This window comes from Monodon monoceros, unplaced genomic scaffold (assembly GCF_005190385.1).
Source record: "Monodon monoceros isolate NGI ecotype Baffin Bay Population unplaced genomic scaffold, NGI_Narwhal_1 Super_Scaffold_2, whole genome shotgun sequence".
Lineage (NCBI taxonomy): Eukaryota > Metazoa > Chordata > Mammalia > Artiodactyla > Monodontidae > Monodon > Monodon monoceros.
Genome location: NW_021703776.1, coordinates 29,400,152 through 29,421,013, shown reverse-complemented (window position 1 = coordinate 29,421,013; position 20,862 = coordinate 29,400,152). Strand labels below are relative to the sequence as shown.

The 20,862-nt window shown below is 41.5% G+C and overlaps 2 protein-coding genes across 18 annotated transcripts in view; one reads left to right on the top strand and one right to left on the bottom strand.

Moving 5' to 3' along the window:
* The window catches only part of CROT (carnitine O-octanoyltransferase), a 94,644-nt gene that overhangs the window by 3,775 nt on the left and 70,007 nt on the right, over positions 1–20,862 (bottom strand). For 3 of the 4 annotated variants that reach the window (XR_003795338.1, XR_003795343.1, XM_029234301.1), the window contains one exon: positions 5,573–5,717. Coding sequence is in view for 2 of the 4 variants with exons in the window: in XM_029234301.1 (XP_029090134.1) it covers positions 5,618–5,717 (100 nt within the window). In the remaining 2 variants the exon portion in view is untranslated. Of the gene's footprint in view, positions 1–5,305; positions 5,718–20,862 lie in introns of those variants that run through there. The other variant, XM_029234302.1, reaches the window with a different exon arrangement.
* The window catches only part of LOC114901987 (multidrug resistance protein 1), a 205,695-nt gene that overhangs the window by 180,985 nt on the left and 3,848 nt on the right, over positions 1–20,862 (top strand). For 12 of the 14 annotated variants that reach the window (XM_029234278.1, XM_029234276.1, XM_029234275.1 and 9 more), the window contains 7 exons: positions 368–571; positions 5,154–5,254; positions 7,019–7,159; positions 9,754–9,910; positions 11,686–11,883; positions 13,360–13,566; positions 16,344–16,490. In XM_029234278.1, the coding sequence (XP_029090111.1) occupies positions 368–571; positions 5,154–5,254; positions 7,019–7,159; positions 9,754–9,910; positions 11,686–11,883; positions 13,360–13,566; positions 16,344–16,490 (1,155 nt within the window). Of the gene's footprint in view, positions 1–367; positions 572–5,153; positions 5,255–7,018; positions 7,160–9,753; positions 9,911–11,685; positions 11,884–13,359; positions 13,571–16,343; positions 16,491–20,862 lie in introns of those variants that run through there. The other 2 variants (XM_029234279.1, XM_029234277.1) reach the window with 2 other exon arrangements.

Genomic DNA, 20,862 nt, shown 5'->3' with positions numbered 1-20,862 from the left:
TTACACATTTGAAGCGAACAGGCTTTAAAATGGCCGGAGTGCCCGGGGTGTGTTTCCTCTTTGAATGTTGCCTTCATGACAAAGTGTGCACCGCACAGCCTCTCCCGAAGGCAGAGCAGCTGATGACTTGCTTCTGCAGCGCTGAATCCGTATGGGCAGGAGAGGAAGGAGAGCGGAAAGGCACGAAGAAAAACCTGCAGAGCCTCCCAAGTTACCCACAGGTGTCTTGGGTTTATTGTAACAAAAGGGAGCAAATGTTAGTACAGGCACAGATCCCTCTCTCCTGGTTCTGACCGGGAAGCTGAAGGCTGCAGCTCATGGATTTGCAACTTAAAATACAGCTGCCTCTCTTCTTTTGCTCTTCCAGGCCACTGGGACCAGGTTGGCTTTAATTGCACAGAACACAGCTAACCTTGGAACTGGTATCATCATAGCATTTGTCTACGGTTGGCAATTAACCCTGTTGATGTTATCGGTTGTTCCAATTATTGCTGTATCAGGAATTGTTGAAATGAAATTGCTGGCTGGAAATGCCAAAAGAGATAAAAAAGAACTGGAAACTGTTGGAAAGGTGGGTCAAATACGGCTTCAGTTGGTATAAGTATGGTTTTTAGACATGGGTTTTATTTGATTGATTACAACACGCATGTTTTAATGATGTTAGTGCTTCCTACAACTAATCATGGTCAGCGCTGTGTATGAAATATTTTACTGTGTCAATGCCTAGAACTTGAAAATGGGATAATTAATGTAAAGCTTTTATCCTATAGAAGGTGTTATATTCAGAAAATTTCTGAATTTTCAAAGTTCATTTTACCTTTTACTTTGTATACCGATGCCATTATTAGGACAAAAGTTACCCCTGTTTTACAGATGAAGAGTCCTTAAGGCAGAGAATTATAAGTGTATTGTTCAAAGTAGGACATTTGCCAGTACTTAAAAGACAGTCCTGTTCTTGGCTGTGATTTCTATAGTTAATTAGGCTAGGCAGCCACCAGAGGACAGTAATGCTCTGATTTCTGGTTCTAATTATAATGGCAGTTGGGCACACACTTAACGTTGTGCCAATTATTGTTCTAAGTATTTATATGTACCAGCTCACCCTCACGATAATCCTATGAGGCAGATACTAATGTTACACCAAGTTTACAAATGTGGAACCTGAGAATGAAACAAGTTAAAGGCATGGCTGGGATTCAAGTCCTGGTCTAATTTCAAAGTTCTTTACTATATTACCTCTTCATATGGGTTTAAATGTGTCTAAATCTCCATATAAACATTTTATTTTCACGTACATGTATTTAAATGTTTAAATGTAGATAACAGCCGGGAATTTTTTTACCCTTATTTATGTAAATATTATACTATATTGAAACATTAGGAGGTGAAGCAGACGGTGTATATAAATTGTGAGAGTTTCTATAGCACAACACTTGCAAAGCCCTTTCACAGACAATACTGCATAGGCCTTAATACAATTATGGTTACGCAAGGTGGGACAGATAGTAGGCCTTGCTCATGGGTTAGAAAGCAGTTAGCATGATTCCCACACCTAAGCTCTCGGGTACCCAGAGTCCCTGAAGATCCTCTTGGCTGCTGGCTGTGGGTACTTTAGGGCAGTGGTCCCCAACCTTTTTGGCACCAGGGACTGGTTTCGTGGAAGACACTTTTTCCACGGAGAGGGATTGGGGAGGTGGGTAGTTCAGGCGGTAATGTGAGCGATGGGGAGAGGCAGATGGAGCTTCGCTCCGCTTTCCTGCCACTCGTCTCCTGCTGTGCGGCCCGATTCCTAACAGGCCATGGACCGGTACCGGTCTGCGGCCCGGGGGTTGGGGACCCCTGCTTTAGGGCATCATTTCCGTGATTTCTGTTTGTCACAACTAACTACTGAAAAAACACCCTGTAGTGTTCGTTTCCTTTCTCCTCCAGAACCCTACCGCTTTTCACATTTCAGAAGGGAGATTGTCAGCAGGTAGAATGAAGATCAATTTTTCTTAGACTAGTCACATGAAAGAAAACATCTTGAGTCTAGTTAAGATAATAGAATCTTACTTCTATTAAAAATGGCTAATGACACTGAAAGTTGCCAGAGTTTTGGCAGGAGTAGGGCAGTTAGAATGGAGCAGCTTGGCAAACAAAACACCACCTTAGACCATCCGTCCTGGCCTTGCGGCCGCTCAGTATATCATACTGGAGAAGACCCCCCACTTCTCTGGTCTTCACTTTCCACTTCTGTAACGTGAGAAATTGTACCAGATGATGTCCCGGGTTCCTTTCAGCTAATACATTGTCGTTCCAGGGATCAGAGAATTAATAACTCAGACTGATCAGTCTGAAATATTTTTAGTAACTACTTTAACCTGATAAGGGTTTGGGTTTTTTTTAATGAGAGATTGGAAATTTTAAATGTTAATTATCAGCAATTCAATCACAGTCCAATTTTGTTTACTCAGTAAACTCCTGATTAACCAAAATGAGGGTTAGAAAGGTCTTGAATACCACCCTCCACCACAACATCACTGTTTTCTCAAAAAAAAAAAAAAAAAGTTCTCATTGACCTGGGTGCAGATTAATCACAGTTCAAGAACATGGGGATTTGGGATAACTTCCCATTTTTATTTTCCGGAAAAGGCTTAGTAATGAGGGTGTGATTGCTGGGCTGGGAGGAGGGGAGGGAGGCTGCAGACTCACCCTCTTGACTCAGGTCCTGCCTGATGACTGACATTAGGGGCCTGCTGAGCCAGAATTAACCCTCAAAGCACTTAACCCATGAACAAAAAATCAAGAGTTGAGTGTAAAGTCCTAACAACTAGTTTCTCCGTGTGTAAATTACAAAGCAGGGGAAGCAGAAGAGCATAATGGGTTAAGAACATGGACTTGGCATCAGATAGATAGCCTTATAGGAATCCTATCCTGCCTACTTATTAACTCTATAGAGTCTTAGGCAAGTCACTTCACTTCTCTGTGCCTCGGGTCCTCACCTGTGCAAACAGGAATAAGAACATGAACCTCACAGTGTTGTCAAATGAGGTAATACCTGGCACAGAGTAAAAGCCAATAAGTACTCTCTAGTCTGGCTATAATTACTGTTAGATGTTTCATTTATAATAAAGATGGGGGCTTTCCTGGTGGCGCAGTGGTTAAGAATCCACCTGCCAATGCAGGGGACATGGGTTCGAGCCCTGGTCCAGGAAGATCCCACATGCCACAGAGCAACTAAGGCCATGTGCCACAACTACTGAGCCTGCGCTCCAGAGCCGCGAGCCACAAATAGTGAGCCCGCGAGCCACAACTGCTGAAGCCCACGTACCTAAAGCCCATGCTCTGCAACAAGAGAAGCCACCACAATGAGAGGCCTGCACACCACAACAAAGAGTAGCCACTGCTCGCTGCAACTAGAGAAAACCTGCGCACAGCAACGAAGACCTAATGCAGCCAAAAATAAAGTAAAATAAAATTTAAAACTAATAAAAAAATAAAGATAGGGACTTCCCTGGTGGTCCAGCGCGTAAGACTCCACCCTCCTAATGCAGGGGGCCGAGGTTCGTTCCTGATCAGGGAACTAGATCCCGCATGCATGCTGCAACTAAGAGTCTGCATGCTGCAACTAAAGATCCCGCATGCCCCAACAATCCCGTGCGCCACAACTAAAACCTGGCGCAGCCAAAAATAAATAAATAAATATTTAAAAATATATACAATAAAGATATAGGTCTGTTTAGCTTAAGGTATTAAATATCTTGCTTTCATCTGGTTACAGAAGCTGAGAACTGAGATAAAAGTCTCCAAGCTGATAAGATTTCATTTTGGGTTTTTGTCTTATGCTCCTTGTGCCAATGGTTTAGATGAATCAACTGCTAAACTGTGATTTAGACTAAAAAGCCACATCACAGACAAGTAACATTAGTCGGGGGGGGGTTGGCTGCCAGAAAACTGCTCTGGCTGGTTTGGGTAAAAGGGGTTTGATGTAAGGACACATGGAAGTGTGGGGAATACAGATGGCTTGTGGCAACTGCAGTGTCCCCAGCAGCTCTTCTATTAGAGCCATAAGCTCACTGTCTCAGAGTCTGTCTACACATTTGTTCTGTTCCTCAGTCGCTGAATATTCAGACCAGCTTCCTACACATACCCTGGTGACCTTAACCTCTGAATCTGCAGGCCCCTCCCAGGACACACAGTTGCCTCCAAGTCCAGGAAACTGAATCCGAGAGGCCTCAGTGTGTCAGGTGTCTGTCCCCGGTTTCATCAGGAATTTAAGGCAGGGTCCTGATGTTTACAACTGGGATGCTCTCAAATGTGGGTAAACATTTTTTTCTAAGAAGCGGTATGCTTTAGGGAAGAAATGATCGGTACCTTCAGTAGGCCCGTAGAAATCAGCCTGATTATCTCTTCTAAGCTACTACCCTAGGAAGAAAGCAAAGCCACAAAGGGGTTTGACTAAAGCCAGTCACGTAACTGCCTGGGGGCAGGGCTAGGAATTGAATCAGGCTTCTGGCGCCTGGGTCACCATTCTTGCCCTAAGCTGGTCTGTCTCCCAGCATAGGGCATAGGAAGACTTGCCACCATAGTTAGCACAACCAGAGGTGCTTTTAAGATTGCCAGTTTTGGGCTTCCCTGGTGGCACAGTGGTTAAGAATCCACCTGCCAATGTAGGGGACGTGGGTTCGAGCCCTGGTCTGGGAAGATCCCACATGCCGCGGAGCAGCTAAGCCCGTGTGCCACAACTGCTGAGCCTGTGCTCTAGAGCCCGCAAGCCACAACTACTGAGCCCGTGTGCCACAAGTACTGAAGCCCGCGCGCCTAGAGCCCGTGCTCGTCAACAAGAGAAGCCACTGCAATGAAAAGCCCGCGCACCGCAAAGAAGAGTAGCCCCCGCTCGCCGCAACTAGAGAAAAGCCTGCGCGCAGCAACGAAGACCGAACGCAGCCATAAATTAAAAAAAAAAAAAAAAAAAAAAAAAGATGGCCAGTTTTTTCATGGAGCTTGTCTTGAAGAACACATTATGCCTTTGCTTTCCAAATTTTAAAGGAATTGAAAACCTGTCAACATAACCTTCAGGCTTCTTTTGGCAGAACCCTAAGGCTCATATATATATTTTTATTATTTCAGAAGTAAAAGCCCCACTTCTAACCATTATCTGTTCTACATTACAGATTGCAACAGAGGCAATAGAAAATATTAGGACAGTTGTGTCCTTGACCCAGGAAAGAAAATTTGAATCAATGTATGTTGAAAAATTGTATGGAGCTTACAGGTAATGAGCATATGATTGCTATTAAAAACCTAGTGTTTTCCTAGGCTGAATTATTGATTCCAATCTTTGTTCCTGCTGCAAACAATGATATGATTGTAAGGATGTAAGGATGTCATTGTAAGGATGACATTTTTTTCAATAATTATCTCAGTGAAAATTATCTCAGTGAAAATAAGTAACTTTTTGATGCAACTGGACCACAGGATTGGTTTTTTACATCTCTTATAAAAAACAGTAAGATTGGGTCTTTAAGAGCTAAAAGGTACAGAGGGCTGCACAAGTATTTGTTCACCACTGCAGGTGACATAAACAACCCACCTGGTGATTCAGGATGAACACTCTTTTAGGGAATTGCTCAAACGTTTATTTTCTTTGCATTGTGTAGACTGAACCAAAGATGAGATTTGTTGTTGGGTTAAAGTGTTTCCTCTGTTCTCTGGGTGAGGACCAGATCTGTCCTAATCTGAAAACAAAGACACAGAGCCTATTTCATTGGTTTATACTTGAGCAGTTCGACAAACCTCCAGCACCTGTTTACCGCTTGTTTTCAACCAGGGCCTGTCCTTATAAATGAATATGTTTTAACACTAACAAAATTGAACACAATTTGAATCACAACTTTGTAGACTAGACCAATGGTTTTGAACATTTACATATTTGAACAGGGATAACTGAAGTTCTCAGTGTATCCACCTTCCTAGTTATGTATACTTCATGCAGCTATTACATTTTTCTGGTCATTTGATGTCTGACATATATCTGTCAGTAGCAGTGTAAATTGTTCAGTAACATTAAGTATTGTAACACCATGCTCACAGCACAGGAGTTAAACTATCCAGATCAGTAATACTTCAAATTTTTCCTCTTGCCAAGTGCCTACCTTATAATCTGAAAATACATAAATTAATGTTCTTCTGGAGGATTTAGAATAATAAAGTCAAATAAAGTAGCTAGGGCTTCCCTGGTGGCACAGTGGTTGAGAGTCCGCCTGCCGATGCAGGGGACACGGGTTTGTGCCCCGGTCCGGGAGGATCCCACATGCTGCAGAGCGGCTGGGCCCATGAGCCATGGCCGCTGAGCCTGTGCGTCCGGAGCCTGCGCGTCCGGAGCCTGTGCTCCGCAACGGGAGAGGCCACAACAGTGAGAGGCCCGCGTACTGCAAAAAAGAAAAAAAAAAGTAGCTAAACTAATAGAGGATAGCAAGAGGTCTAATTAGAAGTGGTTCAAAACAAATTGTGTTGGGGATGGTGGAATCTAGCTCCGGGAAGAACTTCTGATGTGTGTCTAGATAAACCTCGGTGACCCTACTTTTCTGAATCTGAAATGTGAACTTTGATATGAGAGACTATAACTCATCACAGAAGACAAGACAATAATATTAGACAACTGAATTTAGACAATTCAGACTTTAGTCCTAACTGTGAAATCCTTTATTTTTGATAACAACAATCATGTCTGAGTTCCCAGATATTCCTGTGTAATAATAACAGCAACTATCATTTGAGCCACCGCTATGAGCTAGGTACTGTGCTAGACGTTTGTATTGTCTGTTTAGATCTCAAAACAGTTTTGTTTCCTACTGGTTGTCCCCCTCTTACAAGTCAGAAAACTGATGCGTAGAGAGGTTAAGTCACTTACGTTACTTATAACTGGGGGCAGAATTTAAACACAGGTTGACTAGACTTCGCAGCTGTGCTCTTTGTACAAGCCAGTGCTAAGCGAGGTTGAAGATAATGGTTACAGATATACTGATTTGCTTTTCAGGAATTCTGTGCGGAAAGCACACATCTATGGAATTACTTTTAGTATTTCACAAGCATTTATGTATTTTTCCCATGCCGGTTGTTTTCGGTTTGGTGCCTATCTCATTGTGAATGGACATATGCACTTCAGAGACGTTATTCTGTAAGTAACTTTTAATTTACTGAGATTATTCCATAATAAAGTTTCAATAGGTCTCTGCAAAGGTTTGGAATAGACCGAAAAACTAACTTGTTTTATGATGAAGTCATCTAGAGAGTTGAATCTACCCCAGAAATCGAATGTTGTCGGTACTCCAAGGACAGTTTCATTATCCGCGTGGACTAAAATCAACCAAGCTCATGAAAATGATCATAAACCAGAATTTCAGTAATACATAGAAGGACAGGAGGACAGCAAATGTTCTCAATGCAGAGATAAATCATAATTAGAAAACTGCTGGCGACCATAGACCCAAAACAGGTTATAATAGCTTACTATTTACGGGCAACCAAAGATGGCCTTGACAGTGGGATGGGAACGCTTGACTGAAGTCTGGTAAACACTCTCTTCCCTAACCAGCCCTGGGATGACCCTGCCAACTTTTGCCTCTTAGCCTTCCCTATTTTCTTGGTTTCCAAGGCTAACCAGTGGTCTTTCAAAATATGCTAAATACATTCAATTAGATTGCAGTCTAGTCTTGCCAAAGGGAAGCCATGCTTTTAAGATCACTTTGGCGTATTTCTGCTCTGATGGGATGATTTTTAAAAAGTAGCAAACAACTTAAAAAAAAAAAACAAACCCAGGGTCAAGACGGACAGAGTGAAAGAGTTTAAAAGCTGTACTTTTGTTTTCATCCAAAATTAAAATAACCATGAAAAAAGAATATATATCTTTGCATCGATCAAGATCCCAGCAGGGAACAAATGGCCCTACAGATGGGGTAATGGAGGACAGTTTGCTAAAGGGTCTGTTTATAAAGGTGTGAGAAGTATTAAGGTCAGCAGTGCCCAGCTAGGCACCCCTAAGACCTTACTTAAGCCTAAAGGGCAAGAGGAGGGAAAGATTTTCAGAAGCCAGCGCAGGGGCCTTCTGTGCTCTTTGGTGGAAGGACCCCAACACCACACCTCTCCAACGGGAAAGAGACCAACACAACAAACGGCCTGGTCCCACTCCTCCAGCCTCCTTTCCTGCTATGCTATTCCTTGCCAAACCCCATCGGGAGCCAGAGGACCAGAAAACCTTTTGATGCAGACCCTGAAGGTCGGCCTGTCAGGCATCGGGGATGGTGTAAGATAGAGATGGAAGAGTAGCAAGTGGTTTTGAAGGGACAGATGGAAATAGCCAGCTGGGAATGACCACTTGGAGACATTCACTGTCTAGAAAAATACCAATGAAAAAATCGGCCCTGCTTTTAAAAACTGTTTTATCATTGAAATGTTAAATTCTGGATAATTGGAAGATAGCTTTTGAAATCTTTCATACTAAAGCTGCATTACAGGCTGTACAGGAAAGCTAGGCAGCTAGCTACATGTGAGTTGTTCATCACTCTTCTAAAATTTGATTTTTGATAATTAACCTCATCAACTATTTAAGGGAGAGCCTTACTCTACCCACCATTCCCCCCACCCCCCGTGTGCTTAAAATACATTTTAATACCTTAGATTTACACTTTGCTGGACAGCAGTAATTAATACAGCACTGTAAATCAACTATACTTCAATTAAAAAAAAGAATTAAAAAAATAATGTATTAAATTACAAACCAAAACAAGGAGCCAAATGCCCTGACACACCCAATCCAGAATTATTTATCTGGTGTGTATCAGGGATACAGAAGCAAAGCAGAAAATATTCAGTGCATGGAATTTATTTAATTTTTTCAAACTTATGAAACTTTGGTCTCTCTTATTTGAGTGTAGCTCAAAGAGACAAAAAAAAAAAAAAATACAGTTTCCCCCCAAAATCTTAGATTTAGAAGTTTGGGGGAAGTTTTTTTAAGTTCTCTATTAGAGATTTTCCTACCCTCCCCTCTCTCTAGGGAGCTCTGGTGCCCAAAGTAAATAGCTTTGTGGAGGCGCAAATCTCAGAATCTTTAGTCCCTCCTAGAAGTTATAATCCATATGCATTCTTTTAATTGGAGAATAGACCGTTAGCTTAATTGTTTTTTCAGGGTCATAGCACTAGTTCTTTTACTTGTAAGAGAAAAGCTATTTGTAGTAAAGGCTTATTTTGCCCAGTAAGAATTCTTTAACCACAGTAACGATGATTATTGTTTGTGTGGGCCTGCAGAAGAAACCACACCCTGGAGATCAGGGCTGTAGAGTCAGGAGGAAACCTCACTCCTTGTCTGGTACTGATCAAGTCCCTTCAGCCCCCAGAGCTTCAGTTCCCTCAAGTCTAAACGGGGTATGTGTCTTGTTACTAGAATTACCTGAGATCACAACTCAAGATTCTGTTAGCAGACGCTTCCTGAGAGAGGAGAGCTTTACTAAGTTACATGAAATCTAGGAAATGAGAAGCTCCTAAAGGAAGCCAGAAAGCAGTAGAAAAAAAGGAGACCCTCAGGCAGCCGGTGCCGCCTCCCCTCCCGGTCTCCTTTGGTCCTGGAATTTTCTAGTGATGTGTGGGGGAGGGAGGAGGGGGATTAGTAAGGGAGCGAAAACATCAGTACTGGCCAGCAGTGAGTCTTTGGGCTTTGAGACATCTCGGGGCTGAATTATATAAATTAATGTTTAAAATTCTTCTGCTCCCATCTAGGGTGTTTTCAGCGATCGTGTTGGGCGCCGTGGCTCTAGGACACGCGAGTTCCTTTGCTCCAGACTACGCTAAAGCCAAGCTGTCTGCAGCGCACTTATTCAGCCTGTTTGAAAGACAACCTTTGATTGACAGCCACAGTGAGGAAGGCCTGAGGCCTGTGAGTTCTCTGCTGTCTGATCAGCACTTGGTTAATTTTTTCCTAAACGTTTGCTGTCTGCTAGATCATGTCGACTGAAAAAAAAGGCACAACGTGAGAGTTGTGAGTTAAGTTTTATTCGGGGCAAAATGAGGACTGCAGCCCGGGAGACAGCATCTCAGAGAGCTCGGAGAAACTGCTCCTAAGAGGGAGGGGGAACGTCAGAGTTCCATAGGATTTTAGTGAAGGGGGCACGTGCAGTGAAGCACGCATTTTGGCAGAGCCTTGCTACTGCTCACAAGGAGCAGATGCCCCCGTTAACGACTGTAGTGCTTTTCTAGGTACGAGAAGATGCAAGAAATTGGGTTCATAAAATCTTCTCCTGAAAATACCTATCTGAAGGCCTGCTCTGCCAGTTTTTCCCAGAGCACAGAGCGCCTCATTCCTGTTCTCCACCCTGGACTCCTTTTCAGGGGGTGCTGAAGGCTGGCGGCTGCCGCAGCTTGTAACTCTGTCCTTGTAGAGGCAGATGGCAAGTGGCAATTTTTAGTTGGCAGCTGCAACCACAGGAGAAATTTGTAGTGATCACACTGACATTCACTTCACTGGCTTTGTGATAGTTACAAGGCTAATGATATTTGGCCAACTTTCCTGGCATTTTCAAATTTCATAGGGGGTTGCAAGGATGAGCACATCAAAAGTAAAGAACCCCCAAATCCAGATGTACTAGAACCTGAATAATTTCCATGGAAATTGTGAGTCACTTCTGCATGGAAGGTATGTGTCTGTAGCTCTGTGTGTAACTGCGTTAGCAATTTGGCTTTCATCACATAATTGTCGTCACAGCGTTACGACTGGTGAGAAGGCCACTTTATTCAGAGTAGGAGGAATAATCCTTTACTATCCCCAAACTTAGATGTCAGTGTTCTTTGTGTTCCTTGCCTAACACAAGCCGCTGCACGTTTTAATGCAGGCGAAGCAGCGTGGGTAAAGCGATGGGGACTTAGCACAACCGTTTTGGAACTTCACCAGGTATTTCCTGTTCTGAGAAAATAGCTGTGCCCAAGTGAGGGAGATAAAGAGGCCACCAGGGCTGTAGGCAAGGGCTGTCCACTGAGACGGCAGGTAGAAACTGCTCTAAATCCCCAAGCCTCCGAGCCTTGGGCCATTGACTTGGCTCCAGCCGCAAAATCATCAGTTGGGAAAGCTAAATAGTTGTCTTCAATGAACCAGAAATTTTGAGTTTAGTTAACAACTCTGTAACATGACTGTCTTTAACCTGTACCCCCGGCTCCCATCTTCATTTTATATAACAACTTGCTACCAATACTAACTGGTGGCCAGTACCTGTACTGAATATGAATTGTATGTTTCTCTGCTGTAGTGTTTGGTAAAGCTTCCTTGGAATTATACTTTTTTTTTTTTTTAATTTATTTTTGGCTGCATTGGGTCCTCACTGCTGCACGCGGGCTTTCTCTAGTTGCGGCGAGTGCGAGCTACTCTTCGTTGCGGTGCGCGGGCTTCTCGTTGCGGTGGCTTCTTGTGTTGCGGAACACGGATTCTAGGCGCATGGGCTTCATTAGTTGCGGCTCACGGGCTCAGTAGTTGTGGCGCACGGGGGCAGTATCTCCGCGGCATGTGGGATCTTCCCGGACCAGGGCTCGAACCCGTGTCCCCTGCATTGGCAGGCGGATTCTTAAGCACTGCGCCACCAGGGAAGGCCTTGAAATTATACTTTTTATTTCAGTCATTATCAGACCAATTACAATAGCAACATAAAAATACCTATTTTTTAGGATAAGTTTGAAGGAAATGTGACACTTAATGAAGTCGTGTTCAACTATCCCACGCGGCCAAACGTGCCTGTGCTTCAGGGGCTGACCCTCGAGGTGAAGAAGGGCCAGACGCTGGCCCTGGTGGGCAGCAGCGGCTGTGGGAAAAGCACGGTGGTCCAGCTCCTGGAGCGGTTCTACGACCCCTTGGCTGGAACAGTGGTGAGCACACTTTCTTAAATTAGTAACTTGATTTAAGGCAGTATTTCAAGTGGCTAAACCAATATTCCCATAATATTGGAAAAAACTGGACAAGACCTATAATCCTAACTGATACGAGGACCACCATTCTCTAAACCCCAAGGTGGCACCCACAGTCAGACAGCTATATGGGGACGGTAGGGTAGAACATCAGGAATGGAGTGTAGTTCAGAAAGTACTGAGTGTGAAGTTGACCTGTGCCCTGCCCTGGGCCTTCTGAGCCAGCTGGAGCCTCCTGCGTGAACACTCAGTCGCTTCCTGGGTTGTAAAGGTAAGCCGCACAGTCCTGCCAGAGTTCTGAGTAGACGCCCAGGACTCCCTCCCTTCCTCTTGCCTTTGCCATCTCTCTCTAACCCGTACTCCAGCCCTCCCATATTTGGCTTTCAGCATTGATGTTGTGGTGTCTAGCCCCTGGCCCTCTTCCATGAGTGGAGACTTGGCTCTTAGCGATAATGCCTGCATTTCCCATTACCTTGGGATGGTACCCACTGACCTAGCCCAGGAAGCCCACCCCCATTTAGACAGTCACCAGAATGTTAAACCTTGTTGAGTTGTTTCTTTGGGGGAAATCTTATGCTTCCACTATTACAATTACTCTGAAGGTATGAATACGGGCAAACCAGCTCAACAATACTCTGTAGGTGTGCTGTGCTAATACCACAGTGGGAATTTCTTTAGAGGGCAAGACTAGTTGGACTTGTGTGTATTTCTTCACCGTGCCCTTTGCATTGCTGGAAGCTGTATTCTCAGTTAGCACATCACAAGGCTCCTCTGGAAGCATCATGCCTCCTGCTTACGGCAAACAAAAAAATAATCAAAGCCACCATCAACAAAGCCAGTTTTCCAAAGACAAAGATACTGCCCTTTGAGCTTGTCCACTTTCCACTGAACTCTTGTCCTTTAGTGCCATCAAAAAGAGAAATGGGGGAAGTTGAAGGCTGGTAGTTCTCAAGTGAAAGAGAGGTAGGGGTAGGAAAGGAGATAAACAACTTTCAAAATCTGGGGCCATGCTGCTGATCTGCTTTTTTTCCTGGTGTGCCTGGAGGAGGGGGATACAGTCAAGGTGAAAGGTTGCAGTTGTTCAGGAGACAGCAGATATGAGCAGGACACCTAACTGCATACTTCTTAAAGGCAGAGGACGGTACATTTGCCTGGATGAGGGCAGGTAGGAAGCAGAGAAAGTAATGTGGAAAGACGAGGCCAAATGTTCCACCATTTTTCCAGGTAGAATAAGAAAGGGATGGCCTAGTTAACAACAACAAGAAATGGTTTTGTTGGCTGTGTTGGCCGCCAGCAGTGTAAGAGCTTACAGGCTGTGAGGGTTGGTATTTCACAAACTGCTGATGCCCACGTGCAACAGTCCTCCTAGTAACTTACTGTTTAGTTGTTTGTTTGTTTTTTAAGCCCTTCTTATAGTTTGTGGACTTTGGTTTTCAGCTCCTAGATGGTCAAGAAGCAAAGAAACTCAACATCCAGTGGCTCAGAGCCCAACTCGGAATTGTGTCCCAGGAGCCCATCCTGTTTGACTGCAGCATTGCCGACAACATTGCCTATGGAGACAACAGCCGGTCTGTAAAGATGCCTGAAATTGTGAGTGCTGCCAAAGCAGCCAACATCCATCCTTTCATCGAGACCTTACCCAAAGTAAGTGAACTGGTAGCTTCCTAGGCTGATACCAGAATCAACTGTTTTCCTCCTCCAACAGTTCCCAAAGTTATACTTCAAAGTCTTGCAACAGAACTTGCCTCTGTACTAGCACTGTGACCTTGGACAAGACACTGAAGTCCATGATACCAAGTTTCCTTACTGGTAAATGGGAAAATTAGGCGTGGTGTCTACCTTGTACAAATGTCGTGAGAAGCAAACGAGGTGATGTTAAGTCCCCTCAAAGAGGTGCTTGAGGGCTGCGTTCGTACTGTAGCCATGTTTGCTTTATTCCTTACGGTACTTTCCTTTTTAAACATTTTGAGATAATTATAGATTCATGTGCAGTTGTAAGGAATACAGAGATCTTGTGTACCCTTGACCCAGTTTCCTCCAACGACATCTTGCAAAACTAATAGGGTATGGCAACCACGATACTAATTTTGATACAATCCACTTATCTTGCTCAGACTTCCCCAGTTTTATTATACTTGTCTGCATTTGGATACGTTTGTAGTTCTACGCGATTTTACTGCGTGTGTAGACTCAGGTATCCACTACCCCTGTCAAGATATGGAACGTTTTCATCACCACAGATTCCTCATTTTGCCCTTTTATAGCCACACACCCCTCCTCCCTGCCCTTACTCCCCACGACCCCTGGCAACCACTAACTGTTCTCCATTTCTGTAATCTTATACTTTAAGAATGTTATGTAAACATATGTACAGTATATAACCTTGTGAGATTAGCTTTTTCCCTCAGCATAATTCCCTGAAGCTGTTGTGTATAACTGTATACACAACAGTTCATGCCTTTTTATTGCTGAGTCGGATGGCTCCATGGTCTGGATGGCCCGCAGCTTTTTAAATTTTTATTGGGGTATAGTTGATTTACAATGCTGTGTTAGTTTCTGGTGTACAGCCAAGTGAATCACTTATGCATATACATTTATCCACTCTTTTAGATTCTTTTCCCATATAGGCCATTACAGAGTACTGAGTAGAGTCCCCTGTGCTATACAGTAGGTCCTAATTAGTTATCGATTTTATATATAGTAGTGTGTATATGTCAATCCCAATCTCCCAATCTATCCTCCTCCCCTTACCCGCCGGTAACCATAAATTTATTTTCTACATCTGTAACTCTTATTTCTGTTTTGTAGAGAAAAGGGCACCCTCTTGCACTGTTCGTGGGAATGTAGATTGGTACAGCCACTATGGAGAACAGCATGGAGGTTCCTTACAAAAAGTAAAAATAGAGCTATCATATGGTCCTCAGCTTTTTTAACTAGTCACCTGTTGAAGTACATCTAGGTTGTTTCTGTTTGGGCTATTAAGAGTAAAGCTGCTATAAATACTTGTGTACAGGCTTTAGTGTGACCCTAAATTTTTATTTCTCTGCGATAAATGCCCAGGAGCACAACTGCTAGACCATATGCTAATTGCTTGTTTAACTTTATAAGAAACTGCTCAACTGTTTTCCAAGGTGGCTCTGCCATTTCATTTTCCCACCAGCAAGTATGAGGGAGGGATACAGTTGCTCTGAATCTTTGCCACCATTTGCTGTTGCCACTGATTTTTCTACCATCCTGATAGGTGTACAGTGATATCTTACTGTGGTTTTAATTTGCATTTCCTAATGGCAGAGGACGTTGAACATTTTTTTATATAGTTATTTGCCATCTATATTTCCTCTTTGGTGGAATGCCTTTTCATGTCTTTTGCCCATTTTCTAATTGGATTATTTTTTACTGTTGAGTTTTGACAGATTTTTATATATTCATGTTACTAGTCCTGTGTTGGAAATGTAGTTTGCAAATATTTTCTCCCAGTTTGTAGCTTATTTTTTCATCTTTTAACAGGGTCTTTTTCAGAGCTTCGGTTTTTAATTTTGATGAGGTCCAATTCATTTTTTCCTTTTACAGACTGTGCTTTTGATGTCAAGTCCAAGAACTCTTTGCCTAGCCCTTGGTCCTGAAGATTTTTCTCCACTATTTTGTAAATTTATGGTTTTACATTTTACTTTTAATTTCACACTCCATTTTGAGTTAATTTTGGTATAAGGTTGTTTTTCTTTAGTGTTTCATTTCTTGGGAGAGGACTGTACTCTCCAATTTCCACGGTCCCCAACACTCCCTATTTATTACCTCATTATTAGCAGTTATGACTATAGCCAAACTGCAGTGAAATCAATACATATTTGAAAACTAAGAGTTCAGTGAAACAATTTTCACAGTGACTAGTAACTTGATCTTATATTGAGTGCTGTGTATATATATTTTTTCTCTTGATTATATATTCCTTAAGGGTAAGAACACAGACAAATTCATTTTTATACTTCCCACAGTTCTGGCATAATAGGTAGCTGGCAAATATTTAAGTGAATGAATGAGTTTAAAAAAGAATAGGCTCCATGTGAGTCATGTGAATATTTCAAATAAAAAATGTTATACCTTAAACACTAACATGTAACCATTTTAGGACTCCAATGATAGCAGATCAACTGACATTCTTATAATGGTAGGAATTGGAGAATTTGTTGCAGCATACCATTGAAAACTAAGGTCATTAATTTTCTAGTTTGATTTTGAAAATGAATGTCCTGTTAAAAAAAATTAAATGGACAACTTGGTAGACAGAAACTTTTTAGTGATTCTAAGTAATTTTTTCTTATAATTAGAACTGTCAAGTGTTAAGAAGTAAAAGTTTATTCAATATGTCATTAGAATTTTTCTGAGCTAGAACTTTATTAACTTTACTAATGGCTAACTTGCAGAAATATGAAACAAGAGTGGGAGATAAGGGGACTCAGCTTTCAGGAGGTCAAAAACAGAGGATTGCTATTGCCCGAGCCCTCATCCGACACCCCCGAATCCTACTGTTGGATGAAGCTACATCAGCTCTGGATACTGAAAGTGAAAAGGTACGGCCTCCTACCTCATGTCCCATTTAATTTATAAAATAGAACTTCTTTGTGCAGTCAACCATGAAAAAATAGATAAACACACAAACAGCTCATACAGCTAAATATCCAGGGGGAAAAAAAAACCCAGTCAAGAAATGGGCAGAAGACCTAAACAGTTATTTCTCCAAAGAAGACATACAGATGGCCAACAAGCACATGAAAAGATGCTCACCATCACTAATTAATGGAGAAATGCAAATCAAAACTACAGTGAGTACCACCTCACACTGGTCAGAATGGCCATCATCAAAAAGTCAACAGGGACTTCCCTGGTGGCACAGTGGTTAAGAATCCACCTGCCAATTCAGGGGACATGGGTTGGATCCCTAGTCCTGGAAGATCCCACATGCTGCAGAGCAGCTGAGCCCGTGTGCCACAACTACTGAAGCCTGTGCACCTAGAGCCCATGCTCTGCAACAATAGAAGCCACCACAATGAGAAGCCCGTGCACCACAAGGAAGAGTAGCCCCTGCTTGCCACAACTAGAGAAAGCCTGCATGCAGCAACAAAGACCCAACACAGCCATCCATACATAAATAAATAAATAAAATAAATAAATTTTTATTTATTTATTTAAAAAAAAAGTCTACAAATAACAAATGCTGGAGAGGGTGTGGAGAAAAGGGAACTCTCCTACACTGTTGGTGGGAATGTAAATTGGTACAACCATTATGGAGAACAGTATGGAGGTTCCTTAAAAAACTAAAAATAGAACTGTCATATGACCCAGCAATCCCACTCCTGGGCATATATCTGAAGAAAAACATGGTCTGAAAGTATACATGCACCCCAGTGTTCGTTGCAGCACTGTTTACAATAGCCAGGATATGGAAGCAACCTAAATGTCCATTGACAAATAGATAAAGAAGATGTGGTATATATATACAATGGAATGCTACTCAGCCATAAAAAAGAACAAAATAATGCCATTTGCAGCAACATGGATGGACCTAGAGATTATTATACTAAGTGAAGTAAGTCAGAGAAAGACAAATACCATTATGATATCACTCAAATGTGGAATCTAATTTAAAACTGATACAAAGGAACTTATTCACAAAACAGAAATAGACTCACAGACATAGAAAACAAACATGGTTGCCAAAGGGGAAAGGAGGGGAGGGATAAATTAGTCTGGTTTTAAAATGTACATACATACTGCTATATATAAAATAGATAACCAACAAGGACCTACTGTATAGCACAGGGAACTATACTCAATATTCTGTAACAACCTATATGAGAAAAGAATTTGAAAAAATACATACCTGTATATGTAAAACTGATTACTCTGCTGTACCCCTGAAACTAACACACCATTGTAAATCAACTCTATTTCAATAAAATTTTAAAAAATAGGCAAGCACAGAAATAAACAAATGTAGATAGCAGTTATTTTTGAGGTAGAATATTTTAATTGAATCCCTTCCAGCATTTTCCAGATTTTCAAAAATGACCACGTATTACTTGTATAAAATGTTATTTTTTGCACTTTTCATTTGCTTTAGCGCATTAATAATGGAAAACCTGGGAAATAAAATACTGAAAAGTGAAGTAGTTAAGTTTAAATCATTTTGTGACTAGTGTGAGAATCCATTTTTATTATAAAGAACATAACTATATGCAAAATGGATTATGTAGCTACCCACCACCAGTCCCTCCCATCAGGAAATTTGCACAAGCCTCTTAGATAGCCTCATCCACCAGAGGGCAGACAGCAGAAGCAAGAAGAACTATAATTCTGCAGCCTGTGGAACAAAAACCACATTCACAGAAAGACAGAGAAGATGAAAAGGCAGAGGGCTATATACCAGATGAAGGAACAAGATAAAACCCCAGAAGAACAACTAAATGAAGTGGAGATAGGCAACCTTCCAGAAAAAGAATTCAGAATAATGACAGTGGAGATGATCCAGGACCTTGGAAAAAGAATGGAGGCAAAGATTGAGAAGGTGCAAGAAATGTTTAACAAAGACCTGGAAGAATTAAAGAACAAACAAACAGAAATTAACAATACAATAACTGAAATGAAAAATACACTAGAAGGAATCAATAGCAGAATAACTGAGGCAGAAGAACACATGAGTGACCTGGAAGACAGAATGATGGAATTCACTGCGGCAGAACAGACTAAAGAAAAAAGAATGAAAAGAAATGAAGACAGCCTAAGAGACCTCTGGGACAACGTTAAACCCAACAACATTCGCATTATAGGGGTCCCAGAAGGAGAAGAGAGAGAGAAAGAACCAGAGAAAATATCTGAAGACATTATAGTCAAAACCTTCCCTAACATGGGAACGGAAATAGCCACCCAAGTCCAGGAAGCGCAGAGTCTCCCATACAGGATAAAGCCAAGGAGAAACATGCCAAGACACATAGTAATGAAATGGGCAAAAATTAAAGACAAAGAAAAATTACTGAAAGCAGCAAGGGAAAAACGTCAAATAACATACAAGGGAACTCCATAAGGTTAACAGCTGATTTCTCAGCAGAAACTCTACAAGCCAGAAGGGAGTGGCATGATGTACTTAAAGTGATGAAAGGGAGGAACCTACAACCAAGATCACTCTACCCAGCAAGGATCTCTTTCAGATTCGATGGAGAAATCAAAAGCTTTACAGACAAGCAAAAGCTAAGAGAATTCAGCAACACCAAACCAGCTCTACAACAAATGCTAAAGGAACTTCTCTAAGTGGGAGACACTAGAGAAGAAAAGGACCTACAAAAACAAACCCAAAACAATTAAGAAAATGGTCATAGGAACATACATATCGATAATTACCTTAAACATGAACGGATTAAATGTTCCAACCAAAAGACACAGGCTTGCTGAATGGATGCAAAAACAAGACCCATACATATGCTGTCTACAAGAGACCCACTTCAGACCTAGGGACATATACAGACTGAAAGTGAGGGGATGGAAAAAGATATTCCATACAAATGGAAATGAAAAGAAAGCTGGAGTAGCTATACTCATATCAAATAAAATAGACTTTAAAATAAAGAATGTTACAAGAGACAAGGAAGGACACTGCATAATGATCAAGGGATCAATCCAAGAAGAAGATATAACAATTATATATCCACCCAACATAGGAGCACCTCAATACATAAGGCAACTGCTTTAAAAGAGGAAATCGATAGTAACACAATAATAGTAGAGGACTTTAACACCTCGCTTACACCAATGGACAGATCATCCAAAATGAGAATAAGGAAACAGAAGCTTTAAATGACACAATAGACCAGATAGATTTAATTGATATTTATAGGACATTCCATCCAAAAACAGGTTACACGTTCTTGAAGTGTGCACAGAACACTCTCCAGGATAGATCATATCTTGGGTCACAAATCAAACCTCAGTAAATTTAAGAAAATTGAAATCATATCAAGCATCTTTTCTGACCACAATGCTATGAGATTAGAACTGAATTACAGGGAAAAAAACGTAAAAAACACAAACACATGGAGGCTAAACAATATGTTACTAAATAACGAAGCCTGAAGAAATCAAAGAGGAAATCAAAAAATACCTAGAGACAAATGACAATGAAAACACGACGATCCAAAACCTATGGGATGCAGCAAAAGCAGTTCTAAGAGGGAAGTTTATAGCTACACAAGCTTACCTCAAGAAACAAGAAAAATCTCAAGTAAACAATCTAACCTTACACCTAAAGGAACTAGAGAAAGAAGAACAAACAAAACCCAAAGTTAGCAGAAGGAAAGAAATCATAAAGATCAAAGCAGAAATCAATGAAATAGAAACAAAGAAAACAATAGCAAAGATCAATAAAACTAAAAGCTGTTTCTTTGAGAAGATAAACAAAATTGATAAACCATTGGCCAGACTCACCAAGAAAAAGAGGGAGAGGACTCAAATCAATAAAGTTAGAAATGAAAAAGGAGAAGTTACAATGGACACCACAGAAATACAAAGCATCCTAAGAGACTACTACAAGCAACTCTATGCCAATAAAGTGGACAACCTGGAAGAAATGGACAAATTCTTACAAAGGTATGAACTTCCAAGACTGAACCAGGAAGAAACAGAAAATACGAACAATCACAAGTAATGAAATTGAAACTGTGATTAAGAATCTTCCAACAAACAAAAGTCCAGGACCAGATGGCTTCACAAGTGAATTCTATCAAATATTTAGTGAAGAGCTAACAATCATCCTTCTCAAACTCTTCCAAAAAATTGCAGATGAAGGAACGCTCCCAAACTCATTCTATGAGGCCACCATCACCCTGACACCAAAACCAGACAAAGATACTACAAAAAATAAAATTACAGACCAATATCACTGATGAATATAGA